The sequence below is a fragment of the Terrapene carolina genome, unplaced genomic scaffold, assembly GCF_002925995.2.
Source record: "Terrapene carolina triunguis isolate 2854851 unplaced genomic scaffold, T_m_triunguis-2.0 Scaffold33715, whole genome shotgun sequence".
Lineage (NCBI taxonomy): Eukaryota > Metazoa > Chordata > Testudines > Emydidae > Terrapene > Terrapene triunguis.
Genome location: NW_020698066.1, coordinates 3,048,893 through 3,061,464, shown reverse-complemented (window position 1 = coordinate 3,061,464; position 12,572 = coordinate 3,048,893). Strand labels below are relative to the sequence as shown.

The window sequence follows — 12,572 nt, the reverse complement described above, 5'->3', positions numbered from 1 at the left end:
TCATCAATGCCCTGGTGCATCGGAATAAAACAAAAGGAAAGCAAATCATTTACAGTATTCTGAATAACACTAGCCCCTGCTTTTTCAACTTGCACCTGAAAGCTCACTTTTGCACTCAATCCAGGTAACTGGGTGAATGTTAAGGGCTAGTGATATAAAAGAAGTCAGACTAGATGATCTAATTTTTCCTTCTCACCTTAAACTCTTTGAATCTATATGTTTCTGAAAGCTCTTTGCAATATTCAGAACATCTTTACATGGTGTACCCTGGTTCTTCAGCCCTTATGCAGACAAAACACCCATTGACTTCGGAGTTTTGCTTGCAAAAGGACTGTGGGAGCATGCCCTATGTTAATAAAAAAAAATTAAACGAGTGGGATTCAGTTTTATTTATAGATCCTATTAACACCACAGGAGATATTTGAGCAAGTAGATGAAAGCAAACAATTACCATCAGTTCCTGCCATAGAGCAGTGATATACAATGTGCCACAGGGCAAGCACCACTTAAACAAATATAAGGTTACAATCCTATTGGAATTTCGGTTCAGGATGCCATTTATCTCCTGGCACCATCTTGAGCCGCCTGTCTTAAAAGTGAGCAAAAGAAACTCCTAAGAGAACGGAAGTGACCTTTTGGAGCAAAGGCTGATAAACTTCTAGATTCAAGTTACAAGTAAAACAAGCGAAGAACCAACTGCCTGGTGCTATAAAGAATAAGCCATTGAAAGCTGACTGTTCCTTAATGGCCTCTAGAAAGGTCATTAAGCTGGGTTTAATTTGGTATTTAAACCGCACTCCTAAAAGAGACAGGGGACATGTTTTGTTCCAAAAGGTTTGTCACTCTGAATGCTATTATATTATTGCTAAACCTCAGTGTTAAAAGCAGTGCTAGCTAAGAGTAGAACCAGGAATTTAAGTTGGTGGGGGGGAGGAGATATTACTTAAGCATTTTGCTAAATAAATGTATATTTGCTCACAAAAGAAAAAGCTGTAATGATCTTAGTTGATCCTCTTCCTCTCACTTTAACCATTTCTGTGTCTTTACAGGCCTATTATTATATTTGAAGACCCATGAAATGTATAACCTTAAAGCCATCTAAACTGCCCATACTGAACTTATGCTGTTTACAAGGCACTTAATGAATGGAGTACTGGGAGAAGAGACCTAGAAAAACATTGTTTAATCAATGCAAGAAAAAGAATTAGAAGAAGTAGGAGTAAATTGCTCCCCACAAAGACAGGGCAGAATGATCTGTCCTCTGGAGGACTGACTATGTAAAAACAACTGTGATCAAGTGTAATGAGCTTATAATACATTGAGAACTACTCTCTTCAGTGGATATGCACTGGATTCAATGTTACATGTCAGCACTGGCCAATGGAAGGAAAACATTTTTCTAAAAGTAATGGGAAAAAATATATATAGGTGAAATTCACCTCTGTGTAGGGGGCCAGTAGATAGCCTATGCCCTACTTAAACCCCAGTTAGGTGGGGTTTAAATTTCAAATTAAACTCAGATATAAAAAGTAACAAAACTTTACACTGGACATTTATTAAATTGTTTTTAAGAGGATACGTAGAATCGGTACTACAGAAAGCTTTTCTAATGGCAGAGATCTACTATTTGTATACATTTGGGGTGAAGTTAACTAAAAATAAGATGCAAATGAGAAGTGGTGGTTTAAAAGAAAATAATTTGCAGAATTAAACCTGGTGGCACAGGCGCCAACTCCGTGGGTGCTCCGGGGCTGGAACACCCACGGAAAAAATTGGGTGCCAGCCACCCGCTGATCAGCTGTTTGGCAGGCGGAAGGCGCTGGGGGGAGGGGTGGAGTGGGGGAAGGAAGAGGCAGAATGAGGGCAGGGTGCGCTAGGAGAGGGGGCGGAGTGGGGGTGGAGCACCCACCCAGAAAAAGTGAAAGTCGGTGCCTGTGCCTGGTGGTTAGGGTGACCAGACAGCAAGTGTGAAAAATCGAGACAGGGGGTGGGGAGTAATAGGCACCTATATAAGAAAGCCCCAAATATCGGGACTGTCCCTATAAAATCGGGACATCTGGTCACCCTACTGGTTGTTTAAAGTTTGATAACAAACTGGAGATTTGCATTTGATAACCAACAGTTGTGTCTTTAAGCAACAGATAGTCTACTTTCATTTCCGCCTCTGGCTAATAAGTGAATGATAAATTTGAAGCCCCCAGAACTGCTCTCTGGCTACTGCTAAGGAAAAGGATTTCTCTCTTTCCCTCGCTCCAGATTACTCCCCCACATTCCTTTATCCCAGTCTCCCCTTCTTATGCCCTCCTCCCTCCTGAATAGCTCTCATTCCCTGCTTTTGCTGCTCAGAGTTTTTCCCAAATAGCAGCAAAGTGGAATTGACCTGATTCCTGTCAATTTAACTGCTGCCTACATAGTGTGAATAGAAGCCATGAAACAGACCAGAGTAAACCTAGGAAATTAACACAAGAACATTTCCACCAATACTGAAATAATTTGATTTACCAATCTCTGCTCCCCTTTTGTGTTCTCATTCCATACACCTGGGAGAAATCAAATTTACTGCCACTAATGTTCATAGAGAGAGAATTTCAGTGTTCACATCAGAAATGTTTGGGCTCTCAGCTAACCAGGGAACAGAAACAATATCATGTAACTTATCTGACCAATCAGAACTAAGAAACATGGCTTGAATTTAGAATATTCACAATCAGTGTAAAAAAATCAGAAACCTGGTTCACTAAATGAATATGAATAATGAAGAAAACTGAAGAAATCATGGCCTTCTTGTGGAAAAAACAGGCTAAACTTCTCAAATACATGATTCACAATATATTCGCTCTGCTCTAAGACCGAGGCTTGTTAATTTCACTCAGCTGTTGCTTGGGAAAACTATGAGAAGCAACAGAGGCATAAGAGGTGGCTGATTATGGCCTCATGGGGTCTTCCTAAAATGAAGAAATGACCCATAGTGGGAATTGATTGTCAGCAATGGGCTTCCCCGACCTCTTCTCCCCACATCTAGTGTTGCAAACAGTTTAGGTGCCTAGATTCCTACCTCTCATTAAAACACTGAGATCTGAGGGTGCTATGTAAGAATGAAGCATTATTATTACTACTTTTGAGTGCGTTTCCAACACTGCTAGAGAAAGTATGGCATGGTGCCTCCAGATTCTGTCACTCTTACTGTACCATTGTTGAAAAATTTTTTATCTTGTCTACATCAGCAGCTAAACGTTTTCAACACCAGCTGAGGAATGGTTAGGGAAATGCTTGCTGCTGACAACCATCGTCAGCAAATGTCATTCTCCTCTTGTGGACAGATTCAAGGAGCACACTGCATCAGTTTACATGAAAGTTAAATTATGCAGAAATTGATGGTTCAGTGTTCTGTCCCATACACATATGTGCCAGCAAAAGCTTTCTGATCATCACTCTTAAGGGGATTTTTCAACCTCTGAATAATAACGTTTTCTCTGAAACATAATTAAGAGCACTGGATAATAAAATATAGATCTTCTAATTCCCTACTTTTAGTTTTATGAAAATGGAAGTTTAGTTCATGATCTGAAGTGACAGAGAAAAGGGGTCAAAGAAATTTCTTTGTCAAAAACAGTAACAAATACCATTCTTAATCAAGAGGTGAGATTTTTTTTTTTTATGCAGACAACAAGTTTAATCCTCACACTGAATCATTTCATCAATTGATGCATTTTAATATATATGATTTATTCATGAATGTGAAAACATGCTCTCTCACACCCGTACACAGCTGTAAAGCTGTATCGTCTCATGCATCAGAGGGCCAGGATTCCGGAGTTCTATTCCTTGTTCTACCTCTTACACATTAGGGTAGCTTTGAACAATCTCTTTAACCGTTCTGGGCCTCAGTTCTCCCATCTGTAAAATAACTTTCACACAGGGGTGGTGTGAGGTTTAATGAGTTAATGTGCTTCCACACACTTGGAGGAAAGTTGTTAGTCTTGTGGTCAAGGCACTGGAGTAGGACTCAGGAGATCTGAGTTAAATTCCCATGGTACTGCCATAGATATCATGTGTGACCTTGAGCAAGTCACTTAATCTCTGTGCCTCACTTCCCCATCTATAAAATGGGGATAATCATGCTTCCTTTCACCCACCCTATGTGTTGTCTATTTAGATTGTAATTCTTCCAGACAGGAGCTGTCTCTTACTGTGCATGTGCACTGCCCAGCACAAGGTAAGGCCTACAGGTGCCACTGTAATGAAAATGAATAATAAGCGTGAGTCACTATTCCATTGCACAGGTCTCTCTGGGTGATCACAGCTGCCCTTCACACCTTACTCAGGATTTAGGAGCAAAAACTTCAATCTAATCCTTAGAGAGTGAACACCTTGGGGCAGGAGAGTTATTTACCTATGAAGGGCCATGCTATGCATCCTTGTGGGACTGTATAAACAATAATATCCTTATGTATAACCTTGAGATCCTGGATAAAAGGTGCTATAAATACATTAGGTATTATCATGAGTGATAATTTCCTGTTTTCGAATGGGCTATCGCTAAATGATCGCTTGCCTCTGAAATGTCAGTATAGGTGGGGTTGGAAGCTCCAACTATTATTAAGGTTGCCTGCCTTTTCTCATTATAAGACCCAGTTTTCAGTTGCTTATAACTTAGCCAAACTTTAATTGTTTGGACTGAAATCTTACATGCCAGGTGTCTGCCTCATAGTGTATGTCTACACAGCAATGTAAGCCCGGGCTTGAGCCTAAGCTCAACTCTAATGCCCCTTGCATCCCCATACCAATTGTGCTAACCTAGGGGCACGTCTTCACTACCCGCCAATCCGGCGGGTAGCAATCGGTCTATCGGGGATCGACTTACCGCGTCTAGTGAAGACGCGATAAAATCGATCCCTGATGGCTCTACCGTCGACTCCGGAAATCCACCGCGGCAAGAGGCGGTAGCGGAGTCGACGGCGGCGCGGCAGCGGTCGACTTGCCACCGTCCTCACAGCCAGGTAAGTCGACCTAAAATACGCCACTTCAGCTACGCTATTCACGTAGCTGAAGTTGCGTATCTTAGGTCGACCCCCCGCTGTAGTGTAGTGTAGTCTAGTGTCTTAGGACGCTGCAGAGCTGAAGGGGTCCAGCCCTACCACTTTCCTGTGTGCACATGGCTCCAAGTGTGCACTTGGGTCCCAGAAGTCCTGCAGTTGTATCCCAGAGCTCCTGACAGAGGAGCCATTCTGCAGGCAGCCAGCACAGTGACTGGAAGCACCGTTACTGCCTGGCCAAATGCTCCGGTTCCTCCTCGCTGCTGTGTAGAGCTTGCTCAGAGCAGGGAGCAAACGTGAGAGGTGTGAGGGCAGCTCCCAGTTGGCCAGCATGTTGGGAATCATCCCTCCTCTGGCCGTGCTGAGCGGGGAGCTCTGCCGCTCCCCTTCCCTACAGGGCAGCTGCTTGTTCCTCATAGACTCATAGACTTTAAGGTCAGAAGGGACCATTATGGTCATCTAGTCTGACCTCCCGCATGATGCAGGCCACATAAGCTGACCCATCCACTTTCCCTTAACTCAGATGTTGAAGTCTCCAGATCGTGATTTAAAGACTTCAAGTCGCAGAGAATCCTCCAGCTAGCGACCTCTGCCCTATGCTGCGGAGGAAGGCGAAAAACCTCCAGGGCCTCTGCCAATCTACCCTGGAGGAAAATTCCTTCCCGACCCCAAATATGGCAATCAGTAGAACCCCGAGCATATAGGCAAGATTCTCCAGCCGGATCCTCATTTTACCAGCGATGGCACGTTATTGCCTAATTGACTAAAATCACGTTATCCCCTCAAACCATTCCCTCCATAAACTTATCTAGCCTAATCTTGAAGCCAGACAGGTCTTCCTGCTCTGCTCTCTGTCCCTTGCTCCTGGGCTCCCCTGCCCTCCCTGGGGCTGTGTGCGCAGAGGCACCCAGGCAGCATGCACTGTGAGGGCGGTGAGTGGGAGCCAGCCCCCAACTTCCCCTCTGCCTCCCAGGGATCCCTTATCCCTGCTTCCTGGGCTGCCATAGGGGCGGAGATAAGGGATCCCCAGGGGGCACTGGAGCATACTGCACCCCACATCCTGGGGATGCACGTCACCAGAGGCAGCTGGGCTGGTGGGGGGGGGGTTTCCTCTGAAACCTGCATTTTATGTCAAACTTCAAAACAGACAAAAATAAATAAAAAACCAACCAACCAAAAACACCTTCATTGACCCTTCCAGTTTAAAAATTCAGAATTGCAAAGTTTCATTTTAAAAGCCCTGGAGACTGATGTCCTAATTATCCTCAGAACAGGTTCACATGGGCAATGTCTTGCCAATGTAAATCAGCCTAGAGGTGGTGAGAGCCCATGTCCCAGATTAGATGGCTGAACCCTTTTGGCTGAAATTTTCCTACAATATTCAGTTTGAGACAGATAACTAGAATGAAAAATTTCAGCCCAAATGGTTAAAATTTAGCAAAGCTATAAGCAACTGAAACCCGGGTTTTATCATGAGAAGGATCAGACAACCTTAACAGGGAGTGATATAGAGACGAATTTTAAAAAATTCTGTTAAATCAAATATAAAAAAAAATATATAAAATATATAAAAAAAATCTGTTATTAGCAGTTATATAGTATCTATGCAACTTTATATTTTTATTTTATTTGTTTTGCATACTGTGACTACGGTCTATGTTTGAACATTTTCCATATTTTAAAAAAAGGGTGTGTCAAGTGATCAGCAATACTGACACTCAGTGTTGAGTCTGTTTAATAATGGTGAGAAGCAACGGATTCGAGATACAGTAAAATAATAAGTAAGTGTACAGGCTTGAAAAGCCAACCCCTTATAGTAGCCTCTGCTTAATGTGTCTCCCATTTAAAAGGACTGACTGTCAGAAGCTACGGAAAGAAAACTTTGGGCTTTCATCCATGGCACGGAGGACAACTGGCTGTCGAGCAAAAAGGAAAAAACAAACAGGGGAATAAATGAGCTCTTTTCAACATCAGTCAGTGTACCCTTTTTCACACCATGAGAAGCAACAGTAGCTCCGCCAAGTAATGTCACTGTCATAGTTCATACATGCTCAGCTTCCACAAGAGAAAAAAGCAGCAACAATAACACATTTGTTTAAGTAAATGTTACTTTAATAATTACGGAGTTAGGCCAACATTTTCCTTAAGCCATAATCTTAGGCATTCTGTCTCAATGTCCCTTATACACCAATTTTGTTTTGTCTAAGATGGCGGCTGTTTTAAAGTCTCAAACTATTGTCCTCTCACTTGTAGTGATAACCACCATATGCAAGTTCATTGTATTTAAATCTATGAGACATTACTCTGGAGACACATTGAAAACAAACCAGAGAGACACTTAACAGTACATCAAGAAGAATACCAGAGGAAGATTATTAAAGCCCATCATGCTAGCCATGTGTTTTTTACCCTAAAGTTCCCCTCTGCTGAGAAAGAATATCATGGAGTTGGTCCCTCTCCACTTGGGTGATATTCATTAAACGGCAGTTGTTGCTAAAAGTTTCTGTGCAACAATAGATTCTTTCACTCAAAAACGGCTCCACTAGGGGGATTCTTGTGAGTCATCATTTTTATTTGGTATTTTATGTCTGGATTTTTGCCTGGGCAATTTTCAACCAGGAACAAAATATGTATTTTTTTAAAAGTATAACAATGTATACTGAGTATAGATGTCAGAAGATGGGAGTGGACCATGGAATTTGTGATTAAGAATATTTCAGACAAATTCTATCCACAGAGGTAAGTGAGTAAGTAACATTGGTACTGATGCAGTCTCTGCACAGCTATAATCCAGTTCCCATCTGGATAAACTATGAGGCCAAATGCAGAGTATTTTATGCTCATCAGAGAGTTGAGTGAAAGAGACTGCTGTAGAGTAAAACTGCACAACAGCACTCCTGTCACTCTATCATTTTTAAATGAGACTCAACAAAGTAGTTAGTTGTTTAAAAAGAGAGAGAGAGAGAACGAACTGTAGGCGCATCAAAAAAAAAGAGCAGAGGTTACACTGCAACCAGTATAGCAAAGGGATTTTGAAAATGTAAAACTATATGCTCACTTGATCTGTGGTGCACATTTTCTTAACAATTGCTAATTTATATTAGAAAGATTCACTAAAGAGTGAGGTAAACCTTAAAGCAATCTCTCATTTGCTTCCAGAAATTGCTTCCTCACATCTACCTCCGGCCTGCGTAAGACATGGGTGCAAGCTAGATCATTGATGGCAACAGAGTATCATCTCTAGTTTGTTCCCAGACAGTACTTGCCAAAAGGAACAAATGAGGTGCCTCTAATAGTCTAATTATTTCATGTGTAAAAGACATTCAACCCTAGCTACAGAACGAAACTATATAACTGTTCAAAGCACATCTATTGAGTCCTGGTCCTGTTCCCACTGAAGTCAATGGAAACACTCCAATGGACAATCCCTAGAAATCTACATGTAAAACTCCCGTTAACATCACAGTGTGTACTGGCAGCTGTCATTTCTGTTTGTTTAGACAAAGAGCTACAGCATATATGTAATGTACATTGTCTGATGTGGAGCATTACAATACAGAACTCTTGCTCTGAAGTTTGTAAAAGTAACTGAAATGGAATATAATGCTCAAAACTGAAGGCTAAGAGAATTACTGTCCATTAGAAGTGTTTCCCCACCTTCCCACCCTAGAGTGGAAGAGTTTTCCTTATAACCAAAAACTATCTGTCTTTAAAATATATGGGTGAAATCCTGGCCCCATGACTTCAATGGGGCCAGGATTTCACCCATACATTTTTGCCCCACCTGTGCTGTAGCTTTTAACTTCTCTATGTTAGCTCAGCATGACGTGACCAATAAGCAATAGCAGAGCTTCAGCAAAGAGGGAACAATTGTGAAAGTCATTTGGGATAAAAGTAAATAATAAAAATCCCCCTTATATTTTACAGTCTCTGCTCTTCACAATTTCTTTAACATGTGTTACTTCCATTCAGAACCATCTCTGGCACACCTCTACGTTAAAAGATGATTTAAATGATGATTTTTAAAGAACTTAGTTCCTACATCAAATTATGCCCATGAGAAAAAGGCGTAAATCTAAACATGAAGAAATCAAAACTCAGACTCTTTGTTTTTCAATCCCATACATTCTACTGTGAATTCTAAAACAACCAACCTCTTTCTAAACAACCACCTTTCTTTTTCATTCCCACAGCCATCTCAGCACCAGCAATACATCAGTCCGATATGATGTGTAGAAATACAAAGTCCATTATCAACACCGATTAAACTCACAAAACAAATAGCTTAAGTAAAGATCTAAGATAAGCGGGTACAACCTCTTAGAGTTCCTTGGAGATGTGGCTATTTAACAGTGAGTCCCAATTTGTCCCCAGATCCATTAGGTATGTTAGCAGTAACATTATAAATCCTGTCCTCAGGGAGATTGTCCTTTCTTACCTTTTGCCACATTTTGATAAAGAAGAGCTCCCTGGAAAAGTTGAAGAACACGTTGGTATCATAGGCATCGTCCCCAATGTTAGAGATGGAGATATTAAGTGAAATGTTCTTTACTGCTCCCAATGCCAGATAGGGGGTTTTCTCATCAACACTGTAATCAGAAGTGAGAACACAAGTTAGTGCCTTTCTTTCTTCCTTCCACCTTCAATTGTTTATGAGACCAAAATCAATATTAAAATGCATATCACATGTGAGATGTGTACATAATGGTACCAGTACAGGACTGGGTGCCAGTAATGTCTGAATTCTAATCTTTGCTTTGACATGGGCTATCTTGCTGACCCTAGGCAAGTTACTTAACCCCTCTTTGTAAAACTGAGATACTTATTTTAACCTACTGTACCATCACAGAGCTATTGTGAGGATTAAATAGTTATGGCTTATACAGTGCTTTGCCAATAAAGCGCTACATAGGGGCTAAGTATTGTTATAGTAATATTCAAAGATAAATGCTCTTCTATTTTGTTTCCTAAAAATGGAAAGTTATTTTAACATTATAGTAACTTTCTGAAAATCCTCTTACTTTGAACTCCTCTGCTGAAAAGGACATAACCAAAGAGGGCTAGTCAACATCTAGAAATCAACTATATGCTGAAAAGGAACGTTAAGACGTTATAACCATCCACTGAATAATAATCAGATTGGAAGTTCTTTGGGGCAGGGATTGTCTTTTTGGTCTGTGTTTTTGAAAGAACTAGCAGGATATGGGGCTCCTAGGTGCTAACACAAAGCAAATACATCTATCCCACATTAGTTTCTCTCTCTCTCACACCCACACCCACACACCATGTCACTAGGTATTTGCAGTACATTTAGGCAGTGGCCAGTCTAGAACCAGAAAAGTTCCTAAATAAGCATAAGATAAAGTGTTAATACACCCAAAAACATAGTACTAGGAGTTAAATGGAGGTAATGGAGTGAAGTAAAAGGTTGTATGATGAATGTAAGTTAGAAAATAAACAGAGGTGCCAAAGCAGCCTAAACATAACCAATCTGGATTTGATCATTAGTGTAAAAGGAATCCAGTTCCACTTAGGCCTGGTCTACTCTTAAAATGTAGGTCAACATAGCTACATGGCTCAGGGGTATGAAACACCCACACCCTTGAGTGATGTAGCTAGGCTGATTTAACCCCCAGCATAGAGATAGCTAAGTCGATCAAAGAATGCTTCCATTAACCTAGATACTGTTGCTGCGGAGGTGGTGTGCCTACATCAACAGAAAAACCCGTTCCATCAGCATAGGCTGTCACACTACAGGCAGTGGCAGATTAATGATTTTGCCGACCCTAGGCCCTGAAATAATTGCCGCCCCGCCCACCCTGGCCCTGCCCCCATTCCAACCCCTTCCCCGCCCCCATTCCAACCCCTTCCCCAAAGTCCCCGCCCCAACTCCGCCCCCTTCCTGCCCCTATTGAATCCCTTCCCGAAATCCCCGCCCTGGCCCCGCCTCTTCCCCCAGTGCACCGTGTTCCCCCTCTTCCCCCCTCCCTCCCTGCCCCGCGAAACAGCTGTTTCGCGGCGCAAGTGCTGGGAGGGAGGGGAGAGAAACAGGATGCGGAGGCGTGCTCGCGGAGGAGGCGGAGGCGAACTGGAGTGGGGGGGGCCGGGAGGGGATCTTCTCCGTGGGTGCTCAAATTTGGCGCCCCTGCAAATTTGCCGTCCTAGGCCTAAGCCTTGTCGGCCTAGGCGATATTACGCCGCTGACTACAGTATTATGCCTTCATAGCTATGGCACTGTAGCTATGCTGCTATAGTCCCTATAGTGTAGCCATACCTTTAGTTACCATGGAAAAGATGGAGGATGTCACTGGGAAGGAGTTGTGTGGTGGCTCAGAAAAAAGCCTTCTAGTGGCATGTCAGGGGAAAGCGCCAATAAGGAATTTCAGATGAGGTGCAAGCAGCAAAGTCAAAAACATCCTTTAATTACCATTAATTTAACATGCACCCACACCATGGTAGGTATCACCAACGCCTGCAGCAGCATGCACACACACACGGTATCGTCGGGAAGTCTGCTGTCTGACCAAGCAGCGTTTCAACACTGAAAATAGTTTAAATGATAAGAACTCCTATGGAGTCTACTAGGATTTCTACCAAGGAATCACTGTGCCTGGGACTTACATGAGTCTTATGTTTGCACATTCTGCTTTACTCAATCCCAACTCAGAAGGAAACCTTCGAAAAATACTAATTTACATGAGTGGGCTTATCTAATGTGATTTTGCATCTTCACTTCTGCCTTTAGCTTACCTCTGTTTAAGAGTCCAATCCTTTCAATGTACTACACAGAGCCCACCTGCTGACCTCAAGTTGATTTCCACACATGATGAGCTTATAGGAACAAGAGTCAGAGGGGTAGCTGTGTTAATCTGGATCTGAATCTGGATCTGTGGCACCTTATAGACTAACAGACATATTGGAGCATAAGCTTTTGTGGGTGAATACCCACTTCGTCAGACGCATGTGGTGGAAATTTCCAGAGGCAGGTATAAATATGCAGGCCAGAATCAGCCTGGAGATAACGAGGTCAGTTCAATCAGGGAGGATGAGGCCCTCTTCTAGCAGTTGAGGTGTGAAAACCAAAGGAGAAAAAAACTACAAAAGCAGTTTCTCCAATACATCTGTTAGTCTATAAGGTGCCACAGGACTCTTTGTTGCTTCTTATAGGAACAGGCTCTCCTGGTAAATGGTATTGAAGTGGTAACACAAACTAACACGAGAAAAGACACTCTATGCTTCACACATCTGCAGCTAAAGAAGATTCTAGAATCTGGTATCCATAGTTATATCACAAGTTCCCCAAATTGGTTTGGGGAACTTGTGATTGAGCAGTAAATTTGGGGTAAAATATTCTAGACACCTTCTTGAAAGTTGATCCTTATGAATTCATCATTGTAAATTCTGCAGGACTTGTCCACAAAATAAAGAGGTATTTCTAGTGCATTTATCTTCTTAGCCCATTTTATTTACAATCTTTACTTGCTCACCACATTCTAAAATTGCTCACCATATTTCAAATGACAGCTTCTCACTGTT

At 42.1% G+C, this 12,572-nt stretch overlaps 1 protein-coding gene across 1 annotated transcript in view; it reads right to left on the bottom strand.

Annotated features, from left to right (window-relative positions):
* LOC113409497 (integrin alpha-9-like) overlaps nucleotides 1–12,572 on the bottom strand; it is a 296,697-nt gene that overhangs the window by 98,481 nt on the left and 185,644 nt on the right. The window contains exon 18 of the mRNA XM_026663483.1: nucleotides 9,475–9,625. Coding sequence (XP_026519268.1) covers nucleotides 9,475–9,625 — 151 coding nt within the window. The remainder of the gene's footprint in view (nucleotides 1–9,474; nucleotides 9,626–12,572) is intronic.